The following is a 17476-nucleotide window of genomic DNA, read 5'->3' on the forward strand; positions in this document are numbered from 1 at the left end:
TCACTTCTTAAAACTTCTCCTTTGTGCTTTAAAAAGCTGGGGTCAGCCGTTTTGATTGGTAGTCTTGTCTCAGCATTTGTTGCCGTGCGGTTTCCAGTAGCCCGGAGAGGAGGTTCCAGACCCCAACTCAGCACAACAAACACAGCTCTCTGTTACCCTTTCTATCTGCACTCCATCACCCTGGGAGATGCTAACGTGTACCTGTGGAACAGAGGATTTATATGCAAAGGATTGGGGAGGTGTGGAGGGTTTAGGCACCTCATGCATTTTGATGCCTGTCTGTTTGCCAGGGCGCCGTCGTAAATAGAAACAGTTTGGCGTTCTTCTGCCAAGTGTCCATGTTATCAGCAGCTCTCTCTGAAGTGCAGAGCCGCATTGTCACATCGATCAGGAGGGGGGTTGGGATTCTTATGCAGTTGTTTTCCCCCCCTGGCTTCACAATGCGCTTGTTTTAACATGTGGCCCCTCATAAATTAGGAAACCTTCAGAATGGTTAGAAACAGCTCTCCTGCTAGCAACAGGGGAGATTACCAGATAAGCTCTCTCCCCCTTGCCTCCCTCCCTCTCTCTCCAGACAGCTGCTGTGGTATCTGCAGGGGTGAGATGCCAGTATCCCCGGAGCCCGTGCTCCGGAGCTCCTAGTGCTCCATCAGGCCTGTGTGGGTCGCTCATACTCAGAGACTCTGCAGGGAGCAGGACGACATAAGAGCCCCTTTCCCTCCCCCTCTCAGCTCTCCAACCACTTGACACCTCCCCAAAATAGTTCCCATAATGCTCTTCCCCACCACCCACTTGCTGGTCCTGTCTGGTCACCCAGTTAAAGAGCCTGGCAACAGGAGGATGCAGTTTTTCTTTTTTCACAAATCAGCACTTGTACCACAGCTACAGTGGAACACAGGGATGGGAGAGTGTGTGTGTGTGTGTGTGTGTGTGTGTGTGTGTGTGTGTGTGTGTGTGTGTGTGTGTGTGTCTGTGTCTGTGTCTGTGTCTGCGGGGAAAGCAGGTGTGAAGTGGGCCTGGAACAGCAGCAGGGATGTGAGGTATTTCTTAGGCTGGAGAGACTCCATTATGGGGCAGCTATCCCCCTCCCCCTCCTTACCCTCCTCTCCCCCTCCCCCCCTTCCCCTCCTCTCCTCTCCCCCTCCTCCTCTCCCCCTCCTCTCCTTCCTCCCCTCCCCCTCCCTCCTCTCCTCACCCTCCTCTCCTCCTCTCCTCCCCCTCCTCTCCTCCCCCTCCTCCCCTCCCCCTCTTCTAGTGAGCCATTGAAAGACCTATCCTTTAATCCCAGTAACAGCAAAGCTGCGGGTCACCGTCAGGGCCTCTGAGAGATGGAGGGACGGATGCAGTGAGAGTGACAGAGGGAGGGAGGGAGTGTGTGTGTGTGTGAGAGAGAGAGAGAGAGAGAGAGAGGTTTCAATATCTCTTCCTCAGAAATCCATTACCCCTCTGTCAGGTAGAGAGCAAACAGGGGTGTCGGCCACCACTGATGTTAATGTGGACACAGCTCTCCTTCCCTCCACACACACTGCACATAAACACACACCGTACACACACACTTAAGCATGTATGGATCCAATCACACGACATGGCAAACAGACTTGTTATAGTGAAATACTTACAATCTCCTCCTTTTCTTCTCCCCTCCTCCCCTCCTCTTCTATCCTCCACTCCCTTCTCCTCTCCCCTCCACTCCCTCCTCCTCTACCCTCCTCACCCCTCTCCTCCTCCTCTCCCATCCTCCTCTCCTCCTCAGCTATGCTAATGTGAAGAAGTGCAGTAACGAGGGGCGAGCCCTGATGCAGCTGGACTTCCAGCAGTTCCTCACCAAGCTGGAGAAGCTGAGCGACCTGCGGCCCGTCCCTGACAAGGAGTTTGTGGAGACCTACATCAAGGCCTACTATCTGACCGAGAACGACATGGAGCAGTTCATCAAGAACCACCGGGTCAGTCACCGAGGGAGAGAGGGAGAGAGGGAGAGGGAGAGGGACAGAGGGAGGGAGAGAGAGAGCGAGAGAAGGAGAGAGAGAGGGGGAGATGGAGGGAGGGAGGGAGGGGAGCAGAAGTGTATTTTTTGTGTGTGTCTGTCTGCCAGCCTGTCTGTCTGACTTCCCGTGTGTGTGTGTATGTGTGTTCCAGGAGTACTCTATGAAGCAGCTGGCTAACCTGGTGAACGCGTGTCTGGGTTCTCACATCAACAAGAAGGCTCGTCAGAAACTGCTGGCTGCCATCGACGACATCGACCGACCACGGAGATAGACGCACACACACACACACACAGTCTGTGTCCACTCTCGGGAGCTTCTTTTAAATGACCATAAAACATTCACATAAACTGTGTACATCTGAGTAGCATCCAGGAAGTGGACAGTGTTCATGTTGGACTGTGGTGAATGTCTGTCGAAAGTTTCTTAAACGTGGCTCCTTTCCTAGTTATTCCGCTGCAGTTGCAACTGGATAGATTCACTCTCCGGTTTCTTACCTGTCGATGTGCTTCAGCATATACTGTCATGTAACTTTGTTAACACCTTGGGTCACAGTGTTGGTCGTGAACGGTTACCGCGGTGCATCCAACAGAACACGCTAACGTCTGAACCTGGAGCTAACATGCTAACGTCTGAACCTGAAGCTAACTTCTGAACCTGGAGCTAACGTCTGAACCTGGAGCTAACATGCTAACGTCTGAACCTGGAGCTAACACGCTAACCCTGGCAGGGTGGTCCCATATGACCAGCAGGCTGGAGAGACCTGCTCCTGTAAGCATGGCTTGCTTCATCCTTCCTGTACAGGTACAATTTCACTGCTTTTCTGTTTCTGGATCACCAGGAAGCCTTCGTTCTGTGTCCTGATCTGCTATGATGATGCAATGTTTATTTTTCCGGATTATGTTTTTAAGATTTGGAAGCACTTGACGTGTTGAAGGACAGACAGCTTAAGTTGCTCTGATGTTTTACCTTCCAAGTCTGAGAACGTTTATACGGTGCCCTTCAAACGTCCATTTTGTAAATAACGTCAATCTTTGTTTGTCGCAGCACTGCTCGGCTGTGAGTTTCTGTTTTGTTGTGTCCGTGAAACCTAATATAAGGAGGATTGTGAAATATATTATTGTTTGTAGATGAGGAAAACCTTGTATCAGCTCTGGCTCAAGCTGCTTGTTGTTCAGTCACATCACTCAAAGTAGATCCCAACCTCTGGGCTTCACTAGTTCTGACTTTACAGGAGGGTTCACCAGAAGAGAAAACACAACTATGATATTGTTTATGAATTAATTGCTGTGTGAACACCTACTCCAAAACTATACTGTAAATTGACAACGTTTAAACCTTGTTTTTATTTATTCCTGCATCTTGTTTCGGATTACTTTTTCTTTTTATTCTGTGATCATAGAAGTCTGTTTCCTGGCAGTATCGTGTCATTCTTCAACTCTAAAAGAATATTTAAGAAACCAACATTAACTGTACATGTTAAGATGACGGTTAAGTGTGCCATCTGTAACTGTCAAAGTTGTGGATGATGATTACATAATAAACACACTACCATGGAAACCTGACCTTGGTTGAACTGATCTCACATCTAAGGTCTCTATGGTAACAGCATGACATCAAAGGAAGAATGCAGTAACCTGGACGACTGAGGTGAAAGTCGCCAGTCATCATTTCATGTGCATCTACTCCAGTTTAGTGTGTGTGTGTTACTGTAAGCGTATTTGCGCGAGAGTTAAAATCTGTGAGTGTACTCAGTGAGACTGTAGACTAGAGATTAAGATGGGCGTCCCTACTATGTCAGCAGGTCAGCAGATCTCAGATCTCAGCTCTGATCCTGTACACAGTCCTCAGATCTCAGTTCTGATCCTGTACACAGTCCTCAGATCTCAGCCCTGATCCTGTACACAGTCCTCAGATCTCAGCTCTGATCCTGTACACAGTCCTCAGATCTCAGCTCTGATCCTGTACACAGTCCTCAGATCTCAGCTCTGCTCCTGTACACAGTCCTCAGATCTCAGCCCTGATCCTGTACACGGTCCTCAGATCTCAGTTCTGATCCTGTACACAGTCCTCAGATCTCAGCTCTGATCCTGTACACAGTCCTCAGATCTCAGCTCTGATCCTGTACACAGTCCTCAGATCTCAGCTCTGATCCTGTACACAGTCCTCAGATCTCAGCCCTGATCCTGTACACAGTCTTCAGATCTCAGCTCTGATCCTGTACACAGTCCTCAGATCTCAGCTCTGATCCTGTACACAGTCCTCAGATCTCAGCTCTGATCCTGTACACAGTCCTCAAATCTCAGCTCTGATCCTGTACACAGTCCTGTGACACGTGTATGTGTGTGTGTGTGTGTGTGTGTGTAGAACATCCTGGACCGTCTGGTCCCCATCCACCCACACTTCCTGGTGTGACTCTTTCCTGTCGTCATGGCGTTCTGCAACATTCCTCGCTGAGTCTCCACAGGTGTCAGAAATGCTGTCTTTCCGTCCCATCGTTCTATCTCTCTTTCCCGAGAGAGGGTGAGCACCATTGTTCCCAGTCCAAACGCGTCCGGCTCCCAGTCCACTCAGGATACGGTGTCCCAATTAACCTTTTCTGACAAAAGGCTGGGCGCTCCTACATCCTCCTAGTCCGCATGGCTGCCACACATTAACCTTTTTGCAGACGCCCCAGTTTAGAGTCTCTCCCTCTCACACACAAACAGCATTCTGTGTGTTCCTGTATGGTCAGACACAGCGTGGTTGGTAGCTAGCTGTGGCTCTGTGTTCATGCGTTGTCTCTGTAGCATGAACAGGAACGCGACAGGTCTGGCCTCGCTGACCTGTGAGTAACTGGGTTACGGAGTGTGCTTCTGACAGCTGGACGGTGGCTGGCACCGTCCCCAGTCTGATTTAGACTGTGATATGATGAGGGATTACAACCCGACCTGGCAACCCGAGATGCAAACCTGGCAGCCCGAGATGCGTATATAGGGATAGAGGTGATGCGATAAAAGAACTTTTGGCGTGACGTCTAACAAGTCCGTTCAATAGAAGATCATTGTCTTCCTCCTCCTGAGTGATGGCTGGTAGCAGGCTACCAGCCATGCTACCAGATGGCTGGCTAATTTGTACTCCGGGCCCCAAAATCATACAGGAAAGTCTGGGGTTCTGCTGGGCCCCCTTGTCTGACCAGAGCCCTAAGAATCATCCTCATCTTCCCCCTGTTACGGAGCCCCTGGTGGGCAAGACCGTCTGGTCTGGAGTTCATCCTCTCCAGTCTCTGGATGTTGTGTTGTGGCGTTGGCCTTGATCACTCAGAGCTTGTTTGTCGGTTGACCAATCACCCTGCGTCCTTGTTTTCACCTTCTACCTTCCGAGAGCCGACAGTCTGCTAAACAAAGCAGACAACTACGTGAAGACGCTCCAGAGAAGTGGGAGCTGGATACCCTGGGGTGACACACACACACACACACACACACACACACACACACACACACACACTGTGTCCTTCACTCAGCAGTCCAGCAGGTCAGTCGTACACACACACACACTGTGTCCTTCACTCAGCAGTCCAGCAGGTCATTCGTGTTGACAGACGACAGCCAGGATGAAGACAGACTGACACTGAAGGTGACGTGTCAGTCAGAAGAACAGACGTGAGGTGTTTGGGCTCCCTGAGTGGAGCAAGTGTCACAAGGACTTAATACAGGATCCCAGGTTCGATTCTTGTCAGGCATGTCTTCCCCTCTCTTTCCCTCTGTCTTTCCTGTCACTCTCTCACTGTCTCTGTCAAATACCCTGTCACTTTGTTCTTTTCCCCAGTAGGATGAAAGTTTAACAAACGTTACATTTAAAATGTTAACAAATCTATAGTGTAAATCAACTAGCAGCATTATGAATGTGTGTTCTATTAAGGCGTATTGATCCGTATCTGTCACCAAAAAAGGAAAAGAAGATAAAAACAGAGATTGATCATCTCTTGGGTTCAGACCAAAATCTTTACTAGTGTCTACTTGGCAAAGTATTTGAAGCTCTGAAGAAAGAATTGCCCGGTTACGAAGTTATTCATCGGTGCTGAACTGCAAAAGGAACACCGACTTTAAGATTTAAACTCCATTTAGTTTCACCTTGCCAACAAATACAGATTTATTTCGAAATACTTCCAATAAAAGCAAGTGATAACAGGCCAGTCCAGTGCCCCTAAAATAAAGTAAAATGTGGAAGGGTGACGCTTGTAAAACAGAGGCTGCGCTCTGTAACTCTCAAAGTTAGATTGCAGGATTTTTGACCGTTAGTCATGCTGCAGCTCTTCAGACTACCTATCTAGCGTTTTATTTTTTTCATTTTTTTCCAGCTTTTATGTGCTATTAGATTTCCAATTACAGTTTATTATTACCACACCAACCCCACGTGTTGATGTTTCCGGGAATCAGGTGTTATTATGAGTCGCAACACATTTGTTATGAAGAAGACAGTTGCGATGTGTTGTTCTGCGGGTGTTTGCCACACGGCTGTGTGACTGCAGCTTAATGACTGAATGAACGTGATGCTCTGCTACATACACTTTCATGGCGGAGATGACTAGGGAACCTACAATCTGGCACTTCTTTAACGGCGGTTGGGTGGAGGGCATTGTTTTACCTGGGGGGTAAATGTAACCGGCTTCAATGTTCACCCTTTAACCCTCGTGCTGCCTTCGGGTCACATGACCCAAAGGTTCATAACGAACCATCGTTGTGTTTACCCAATTTTACCCAATACAAAAACAAATAAAAATAATGTTCTTTTAACCTTCTACCCTGCAGGCTACTGGCGTCTCCTGAAGAGACTTTGACCAGAAACTGATACTTTTTGGTTTAGTTTATTTTATGATTTTGTAGCCTGAGGTAGTCTAGGTGAATAGAATGTATTTTCCTATATTCTTTATACAAAGTATATTCGTCGCCTGGTATTTGCATTAATCACAGTTCTACAACAGCTGCATCCACTCCCGTTGTCCTTATCTCACAGTATCAGGCCTACTCCACAACCCATGTGACCCCAAGATAAACACAACGACAAAACAGACTTGGCACGTGTGCACAAGATTAATAGACTGAATATTCATGCTCAGATAAACAAACAAAATCTCCTAAATGAATTATTCCAGATACTTCATTTCATGGTAGTTAAACTTCCAGTGTTGCACATCAAACTTTTTAGGGGGAACTGGGGTGACATATTGAATTTTATGAAAACAAAGAATTTGGATGAGATCAGATGGTCAGAGCCTTTAAACAATCTACAGCGGCTTACAAGAGGTCACATAATTATCATTCAAAACATGTGATTATAGATCTGAGTGGAGTTGCAATTACACAAAATGAAATAATTTGAAGACCTTTATGTTTTTTGGCTGTCCAAATGTTTTTGTTCTGATTTGGAGTTACACCATCTGGTTTTCTATATCCGTGGTAAGTCAGTTTAATTTTTTTTACCAAATAAGAATTCTCCATTATTTGTAAACTGACATAATCAGCCAAGCTTTTATTTTGAAGAGAGCTTACGGGACTCTTCCTTGTATGACTGATAGAGCTACAGCCGTGACCTTTACTGTACAACACTCCCAACAGGACCTGACATTTAGATTAGGTCTGCATGCCTTCTGATTGATTTTAGGCCTGGGGAAATCGAAGCGAAAACACATCATCCTTCAGATTGCAAAGATGTCATCTGATGGTAGCGCAGCGCGGGGGGGTGTAGGGGATAGAGAGAAGCGCACCTGTTCGACACCTTTCTGTCCCGGTTATTTTTTTTCAAACCAGAACAGGGTGATCCTTATCTGTGAACTGAAAGGCGTAGACCCGATACCGTGCTGCCGCGGGTGGTGTTTGATTTAAGAGTCTCAGCTGAAGCTAGAAGCGTCATGCTTCACGGTGTTCCAAAGCCACGGGCTTTGCGGCAGTGTATCATTACATTCACATTTAGTCATTTAGCAGACGCTCTTATCCAGAGCGACTTACAGTAAGTACAGGGACATTCCCCCAGAGGCAAGTAGGGTGAAGTGCCTTGCCCAAGGACACAACGTCATTTTTGCAAGCCAGAATCAAACCGGCAACCTACAGATTACTGGCCCGATTCCCTCACCGCTCAGCCACCTGACTCCCTACAGAGACGTTTGTCGGCCCCTTTAATCGATATTCTAACCCATCTGTTCTTCCGGTGGTGTCGTCACCCAGCTCCGTGTTTTCTGCTCCTATGGGCACCTCCTTCCACCCTGGAGCGGCTTTGTGGAGAGACAGAGGGGGAGAAATGGACATACAGACAGAGAGAGGAGAGGGGGAGAAGTGGACATACAGACAGAGAGAGGAGAGGGGGAGAAGTGGACATACAGACAGAGAGAGGAGAGGGGGAGAAATGGACATACAGACAGAGAGAGGAGAGGGGGAGAGAGAAGGATAGAAAGAGGTAGAGAGATGGACATGGAGAGGAGAAGGAGAGAGAGGGAGAGGGGGAGAGAGAGGATAGAAAGAGGTAGAGAGATGGACATGGAGAGGAGAAGGAGAGAGAGGGAGAGGGGGAGAGAGAGGATAGAAAGAGGTAGAGAGATGGACATGGAGAGGAGAAGGAGAGAGAGGGAGAGGGGGAGAGAGAGGATAGAAAGAGGTAGAGAGATGGACATGGAGAGGAGAAGGAGAGAGAGGGAGAGGGGGAGAGAGAGGATAGAAAGAGGTAGAGAGATGGACATGGAGAGGAGAAGGAGAGAGAGGGAGAGAGAGGGAGAGAGAGGGAGAGAGAGGGAGAGAGAGGGAGAGAGAGGGAGAGAGAAGGAGGGAGAGGGGGAGAGAGAGGATAGAAAGAGGTAGAGAGATGGACATGGAGAGAGGGAGAGAGAGGGAGGGGGAGAGAGGGAGAGATTCCTCCCTGGATCCTCTGTGCAGGTGCTCAGCTCAGTGGAATGACACCCTGTCAGACTAGAGTCCATAGACCCTGTTAGAGCCAGTCAGGCCCTCTGCTGTGGTAATACCACTGTAATAATAACATGTTTACATAGTACAGTATTTACATAGTAATAACACAGTATTTACATAGTAATAACACAGTATTTACATAGTAATAACAGTTTCTGTATAGTAATGACTCAGTGCTTGTATAGTAGTAACAGTTTCTTACAGCGGTCATGATGCCCTGTATATGTGGAGCTGTTACTGATGGGGAAGGTAAACCAAACCTTTAATACATTGTTTTTCAAAAGGCCCATGGAGAGCCTAAAATGCCACATTCACTTGTACCTGCTGAATGGAAATACTGGAGCTCAGATCAAACACCCAGCTGAGAGATCTGTGTCATCTGGACGGCCCTAGTCAGTCCAGTTACAGAGCAGATGTGCTCAAAGGGTTGGGAGGAAATCCCTCTAACCTGCCCTGAGGCAGGAATCCCAGACATAGCTAGCTGAATGCTGATTGTCATCGGCTCTGGAAAACCTGACTTGGAAGACTATCATCTGATCGTGAATCAGCCTGTTTTACCCATCATCCTCCCAGATAGGCTGTTTTACACATTCAAATGAGCCAGAGCAGTTTACAAGTCTGAGACTGTTTGTCTCTTCAATGTGTATTCAGGTGGTTTACAGTAATGATATCAGGGTGTTGTAGGCCGGGAACTCTGAGCTGTTTCCTGTGAAGACAGGAAGTAGAAAGGTGCCCATGATCAGTGTTCGAACCTCTCTGCTCCAGCCGTGTTGTTGACCTGGTTCCCTCACGGTGGACTCAACCTAAGTTATTCTGTCATTGGGAAATTGTTCTTCAATTTAATAGTCAAATCTAAATAGTCAGACAACCATAGATCCATCTACTGTATTTTCCTGTGGTACTTTCTAACAGGAACAGAGTGTGACACACACAAACGCACACACACACACACACCGTGAGACAGGCCACAGTAGCTTTGATGTATGACAGAGGGGAAAATGTAAGTCGTGTTTACATTTTCTGAAAAAACGAATCCTCCATTCCCTCAACCCTCTCCTCCACTTCCCCTCCTCCCATCTTCCCATGCGGCACAGTCCAGTCGTTCATCACCAGGATTATCCTTCACTTCTCTACAGAACTGCATGACTAGGTGAGCTGACACATGCACAGACCACATCACCTGAGATCAATATAATCGTGAAGAAAGAAAGAGAGAGAAAGAAAAAACGAGATTTCAAATATGGCTTTAAAAGATAAAAATACATCAGCAAAATAGGTTGAAGTTTTAATTTCTCTGTCTGTGATGACAGATGAGTGTTCTCTCTGCTGTAATGTAGTTCCACGCGCTCGTGTCGCTGTGTTCGGAGAGGAGACGGCCTCCTCAGCCTGTCATCCTGAGGGCCTCAGGCGACAGATGGAGAGAAACGGATTTGCAGAGTTTGCTTCTCCTAGATCCTAGCTTCCCCATCCAGCTTCTGACTGATCCTACGGGGGTTCAGACCCCCTGTCCTGGAGGCCTGCTGGAGGTGGAGTAAACAGCTCTATCTGTGTGGGCTCCATGACTCTCACCTTCACGTCCCTGGACGGGACTTCTGTGTCCCCGGGGGACAGCGCTGTGCCTTGGGAGTACCTGGCAGGCAACTGGATCTGTGAGTCCCGCACACACACGCATGCATATGCACACTTGCACACTCTCACACACGCACGCACACACACACCCACACACACAAGCAGTCACTCACACCCACACACACAAGCAGTCACTCACACCCACACACACAAGCAGTCACTCACACCCACACACACAAGCAGTCACTCACACCCACACACACAAGCAGTCACTCACACCCACACACACAAGCAGTCACTCACACCCACACACACAAGCAGTCACTCACACCCACACACACAAGCAGTCACTCACACCCACACACACAAGCAGTCACTCACACCCACACACACAAGCAGTCACTCACACCCACACACACAAGCAGTCACTCACACCCACACACACAAGCAGTCACTCACACCCACACACACAAGCAGTCACTCACACCCACACACACAAGCAGTCACTCACACCCACACACACAAGCAGTCACTCACACCCACACACACAAGCAGTCACTCACACCCACACACACAAGCAGTCACTCACACCCACACACACAAGCAGTCACTCACACCCACACACACAAGCAGTCACTCACACCCACACACACAAGCAGTCACTCACACCCACACACACAAGCAGTCACTCACACCCACACACACAAGCAGTCACTCACACCCACACACACAAGCAGTCACTCACACCCACACACACAAGCAGTCACTCACACCCACACACACAAGCAGTCACTCACACCCACACACACAAGCAGTCACACACACCCACACACACAAGCAGTCACACACACCCACACACACAAGCAGTCACTCACACCCACACACACAAGCAGTCACTCACACCCACACACAGTAGCCTCCAACGTTCCAAAGTGCCCCCCTGCCTTCTCTGCTGACAGCTCCCAACAAGGCTCCTCTAAGCCAGATGAACGTTTACACACCACGGAGTACCAGACACATACGAGCGCTGACTTGTCTTTCTGGGCCCAGAGCCCCTTGTAAAAGCTTCTCAGTCATGGGGGAGTGGGGTGGGGGGGAGGAGAGGTGTGGGGGAGTGGGGTGGGGGGGAGGAGAGGTGTGGGGGGGGGTTAGAGGATTTGGATTGGAGTGCAGCAGAAGCCTGGCTGAAGCCCTGACGGTCGCTAACCGACTGTTTAACAAGCCTCAGAGGCCCTGCAACCCTGAGAAACAAGAACTTCCTCCAAGCCAGGATCCTGTTTCATCATGGACTTGCTGCTTTACTGCCAGTGTGAAATAAAGTGTTGAGTGGAATCCTTTCCTCTGCCTGGTTTAGATTTCCAGCGTGGATTTTAGTGTTCGGAGACACAGTAGAACAACTAAATGCATGATAACCTTGTCAGTTTGGGTCAGTTTGCAGTTGAAACATTTCCTTTGATGGAAGGGACGGTTCATTAATTTCAAATAATTTTTCAACGGAAAATAAGTTTTTATATTTTTGTACTACAGACCAGATTTAAATAATGTGAATTCTGACATAGCAAGTTTGTTTTACATTAATATTCAAAATATTTGAATAAATTGCTGCTAGGCAAGTTTTTTTTGGTTATGAAATAAAAAATAATTACTCCCACATGAAATTAACCAATTTGTTTAAAAACGCAACAAAATGTCACTTGTCTGCTAATAATTTCAATAAAGCCTCAAAGGTTCCTAATCATCTTTAGATATGATTCTCTGATGGGGTGGGGTTTCTGCCAATGTACCGAAGGGATGATCTGAACAGCCAATACAACACCAGTGGTCATCTGCCCTGCTCATGAATATTAATCATTATATAATCAGACTGTAACATGACACAGTGGTGTTACAGTAGAGTGGGATGTAGAGGTAGGACAGTAATGGTTTTACGTAACTACTAGGATTACATAATCGGTAATTGAGCTGAATTCAAATGAACCTCTCCACCATACCGTGTTTTAAGGACACTCAAAGAGAAATTTTGCCTTGCAGATTTGATAATGACGTAAAATGGCCACGCAAGTGCCATTAGGGAGATTAGAGTGGAGCAGTTATCACGCAACACTTTCATTCAGCCACATGAAAAGAACTGCTCTTTCTGTGGGAGAGACGCAACCGATTGACACGACTGCTTTCAAGCCTCCTGCAGTATTAACCCCGATCATGTTGGCATGATTTTTTCTCTATTATATCCTTTCTTAGTGCATCATCCAGACAGACTTCCTTGAGGTGTTTATGTCTGAGTATGTCAGATGCCCACTGAGCGAGACGCAGGGTCGGCGCGGCCCTATTCCACGAGGCAAAACAGGAACCGTTACCCTAATCTGAAGCTCCTGAAATCAACTGGCTCTTCGCCACGGAAACCCTCTGTCACAAAAGCGCGATTATGCATATGAAGCCGACTTGCTAATATGCAGGGAGAGTAGCCAATATTTTGCCACATGAGAGGATTAATAGGGAGCCTTGAGAGCATTGCAGAGTCACTTCTGTTTTAATATCAAACAGCTTTCATTTGAAAGAGTATTCATTATTCTGTTTGTACAGTATTTAATATTCTTGGAATCAAAGGCTTTACAAGTAGAAACTATTAATGATGATTATTATGCTGAGAGCATTGTTTTATAATCCTAAAGGAGAATATGTTTTATTGGATAATCTCCTCTGTTTGGGGTTTGCTAACAGATCTCTTCTGAAAGATGCTAATCTCATTCAAAAAGACCCGCTGAGTCATCGCGTGCCAATTTTCAATCTAATAAATCTTATTGTTCTGTGGGTTGAGAATAATATGGCGCAGACTTAAAAAAGGGTGGCTCAAGCACTGAGTCAAGGTAGCAGCCAGTTTCTCAGTAAAAACACTGCAGGGTGGCTCAGCAGTTCAGCAGATGTTCAAACCCTAACCTTAACCTTTTTTCTTCACTTAACCCGTTGCTGAAGAGCGATCCCTGGTCACAGTTTTCGATAGGTCACCGACTCCTGTACAACACTGGATAAGTGTGCGTACCATGCAGGCTGAGGCCTTACTGCAGTATGTTCATACACACACACGCACACACACAACGCAGCCAGACAGATATGGGCTTGCCTGTGCTCCTTGATGGTGTGTTTGGCTGAAGCAGTGTTGTACAGGGGACTAACACCACCAACATCTGGAGGAAAACGTCCACAAATAAGTCTCCAAAAGAAATGGAAAACCTACATTTTGCACCAGCAGATCTCTGCTGTATCAGGTCGTGACGATTTTCAGTTTATGCGTCGTGTTATATGTTGCTGTCTCGAAAATATTTTTACCAAGTCATCGGGGGAATAAAAGCAATAATATACTGCGTTCTCGAAGAGTTGTGAGACAGACACAGAAAAGCACAATATAGGTTACTGTGGTCTATCTACAGCTCTGGGGAGGAGATTAGTAAACTAGTGAGTTGGAACATTCCAGCAGGTCGAGAAATAAAGCACCGCTTGGAATCCTTCTGACAGTCAAAAAGTGTTTTCTGAGGCTTGCTAATTTTCTTCAACGCTGGTGTGAAATGGTAATTGTGTTCTACCTGTTTGATAATACAAAATCCCAGGCATTGATTCAAATTGTTTACAACGACATTCATTGGTCACATCTCGGGGGTGAGTTACGCTTCAATCACACCTCTATCAACTTTAAATTGGTTTTTAGAAAATAGAACTGTTCAATGATGAGATCCCTTTGGGTCCCGTGGAGGAGGAGGAAGTGCAGCTGTGTGGCTGTTGAGCCACAGCGGTATCTCCACAGAATGAGCGTCAACCTTTTCACACAATGCTATAACCGCTCTTTTCGACTTCCTTCTTTCAACATTATCTTTTAATGATTCCGTTTGATGAATACGGGTTTTCCCCTAAGCTTTTGTAAAGTGGCAATTGGAAGAAGATAATTGACACTTAAGAAACTCGGACTTTCTGTCTTGTTATTTCTCACAAAGGCATAGAGTCCACTGAACATAATAATGACGCATTTATTTTATTGTATTTTTTTGCAGACGGTTAAGTTTAAAGGGATGGGGGGGTATTAAACCATGTGATTTGCAGGCAAACGCTCTGACCATCGTGCCCCATGGCTTCCTCTGTCGACTACACAATTAAGAACCAGTGGACCATGTTTCATACGAATAGAGAATATGAGGATTTACATCAAATAGTATAAATCATCTTATTAGGAAGATACGAGTCTCTCCGCTGAAGGTTGATGGAGAGAGTTGTTATCGGAACTGGAGCTAACCGTGAAATCTGTCGCTGCTTCGGGCCCGTGATCACGAGGCTGCGGGATAATCAGCACCTCCGCACTCTGATGACCAACAGCGTGACAACGCAAATTAAGTCGGATGACTTGAATTGTTTCTTGTTCTCATTATTGAGAACCTCTGGACCCTGAAACTCATGTTTTATCCGCAAGAGAGAGACGGGTCTGAAGGCGGTCTTCCGTAAAACGGTGTGCGAACCTGGCACGTTCGAGACTTCCATTTACAATGTAAACTTTTGGCTGGCAAAATCATATCATTCTGAAGGCTCTTGATAAATAAAGTGAGATGACAGCGTCGTTTCTTTCCTGAGTATGTTGATGACACGAGAACAAAAACAGACGACCAGAAAAATTTTATGAATATATTTAGATTGAAATAGCTTTCAAACAAAAAAGCCGGTCAATTGTGCATTTTATTTCCTCTTTTTCTTTTTCTTCAAAACAAATGTTTCGCCAGCTTTTATTTGAAGCCACTGAGCGGGGGGGGAGAGGAGCTAAACACAAGTGACATAAAAGAAAACAAAACAGTGGTTACAACGCTTCACAGTGTGAACAGTTATTACACAAACTGGGTTGTTGTATTTACACAAGCACACGACAGCTAAACCAACATACTAAATATACAGAATTCATTTTCCTTCAATAGAAGAAATTAAATCATACCAAGGACAGTTGAGTGAACCAGAGATCAAAAAGCTTCACATCGTCCCAATACAGAACTGATGTGTTCCAAACCTCTCCTTTTCATCAAATGCAAGGGCTGTCCTTTGAGGCTATCTCAAGAGGGTGTTTCTTCTTTTGAAGTGACCGTTGCTAGGTCATATTGGACATAATTGTAGGCCATGAAAAAGGCCTGGATGCTAATGGGATCCTGGCACAGAATTCAAAAGGTTTGAGGGGGGAGATGAATTGCAGTGAAGTGGTTTACGATGGTTGTCAGAGGAGACGCAACGTACCATCCTGACCACCAGGGGCGCCATGTCGAGGTTGGCTCACTGCCTCTACCGAAGTGTAACAGCTGAAATAATATTATAATAATATGGGCGCAAAATATACCATTACCTTGACATGCATGACTGAACCGGTTGTATTTTCTCGTAGAGTTGACAGTAATGATGTTATGATGAGGCAGAATCAAATTTTTATGTCTTGTATATAAAAGGTGTCGTCCTAACTTATATTTATTAGTTATGTTAGAATCTGAGTAGCTATTATACTATTAACTCCCCTGGAGTAAAACGATAAGATGTATAGGCCCTATATTTAAACATGGTTAGTGTAGCGATGGGATAACTGCAACATCAAAGGGATTTGAATGTAACAAACTACTATGTCGGTACTCCTGAACTACATACGCAGAAACAAACAATCTCTCCTTTCTCCCCACCCACCCCCCACACACGCACATGCGCATGCTAAAACAGTTTTGTTAAGTTTCAGCGGTTGTCTTAATACCTAGGCGTGTTGTTAAGGACCAGGGAGTGAGTCTCTCTAACCAGGGGTTCACAGGGGAGGCCGGGTCAGCTTGTGGCAGGTTCAAGGCTGCAGGAGAGACCGTTGTGACAGTCTCCAGCTCCTCATAGAAATAAGCGGTGTGGTGTTATGGTGCTAAATCTGATAAGAGTCTAAAACATGTGAGATAGCATTTGGAGCTTTTAGTTGGTGAGTTAACAGTGTGTTTAGGATCCCAACAAGCTGTGTCGATGTTGCTTCTGAAAGCTCACGTGGTCTCAGTTTGAAGACCTCTGCAGGCTAACCAGGTTTCACAATCAGGTATACATTTCACCCAAACAATCATATGATGAAAATACATACAGCATATTTCACCATCCAATTAACTTTCAAAATAATTACAACATTGCCATACCCCTTAATGTGACAAAACAATTTACTTCACATTTAACAGTCTGTACAGAAGATTGGAAATGTCATCAAGAGAAGCAAGTTTTCAAATAGAAAATGAGCGCTTGTTTTCCCACCTGCATGATTGTCCTGCTGTTTGTTTGAGAAAACGCCTGACTGATATTCATGCCAGCCTCATTTACAGAAACTTAAATCTTCAATCAAAACTTGAACATGACAACTGCAGGCTTGATGTCTGGAAACAAATTCCAACAAGGCAGAAATTCATGAATATTAGTTTTTTAAGCCTTGATTAAATTAAAACGTTTTACTTTAAAAGACAAAACAGGGTCTCTGGCAAAGTAATAACAATGACAACGCATCAAATGAACATTTTGTCAAAACTTTCTTTACACATTACCGTAGAAGTTGTATTTATTTTATATAATTTAATAGAATAATCAAATGTTACTTTCATCGATTCAGATTCAAAAATATCTAAATATATAGTGCAAAATGAGTAGCATGATTCTTTCTGTGTATAGATGACCAGGTAATGCCTAACCTCTGTATAGATGATCAGGAACACCTAACCTCTGTATAGATGATCAGGAACACCTAACCTCTATATAGATGATCAGGTACACCTAACCTCTGTATAGATGATCAGAAACACCTAACCTCTATAGAGATGATCAGGAACACCTAACCTCTATATAGATGATCAGGAACACCTAACCTCTATATAGATGATCAGGAACACCTAACCTCTGTATAGATGATCAGGAACACCTAACCTCTATATAGATGATCAGGAACACCTAACCTCTGTATAGATGATCAGA

The 17476-nt window shown here is 45.8% G+C and overlaps 1 protein-coding gene across 1 annotated transcript in view; it reads left to right on the forward strand.

The window, feature by feature from the left end:
• vps50 (VPS50 EARP/GARPII complex subunit) overlaps positions 1-3547 on the forward strand; it is a 59087-nt gene extending 55540 nt beyond the window's left edge. Inside the window, exons 23-24 of the mRNA XM_067256338.1 lie at positions 1754-1943; positions 2137-3547. Coding sequence (XP_067112439.1) covers positions 1754-1943; positions 2137-2256 — 310 coding nt within the window. The 3' untranslated portion in view covers positions 2257-3547. The remainder of the gene's footprint in view (positions 1-1753; positions 1944-2136) is intronic.
• Positions 3548-17476: the final 13929 nt, after the last annotated feature.

The sequence above is a fragment of the Osmerus mordax genome, chromosome 18 (assembly GCF_038355195.1).
Source record: "Osmerus mordax isolate fOsmMor3 chromosome 18, fOsmMor3.pri, whole genome shotgun sequence".
Classification (NCBI taxonomy): domain Eukaryota; kingdom Metazoa; phylum Chordata; class Actinopteri; order Osmeriformes; family Osmeridae; genus Osmerus; species Osmerus mordax.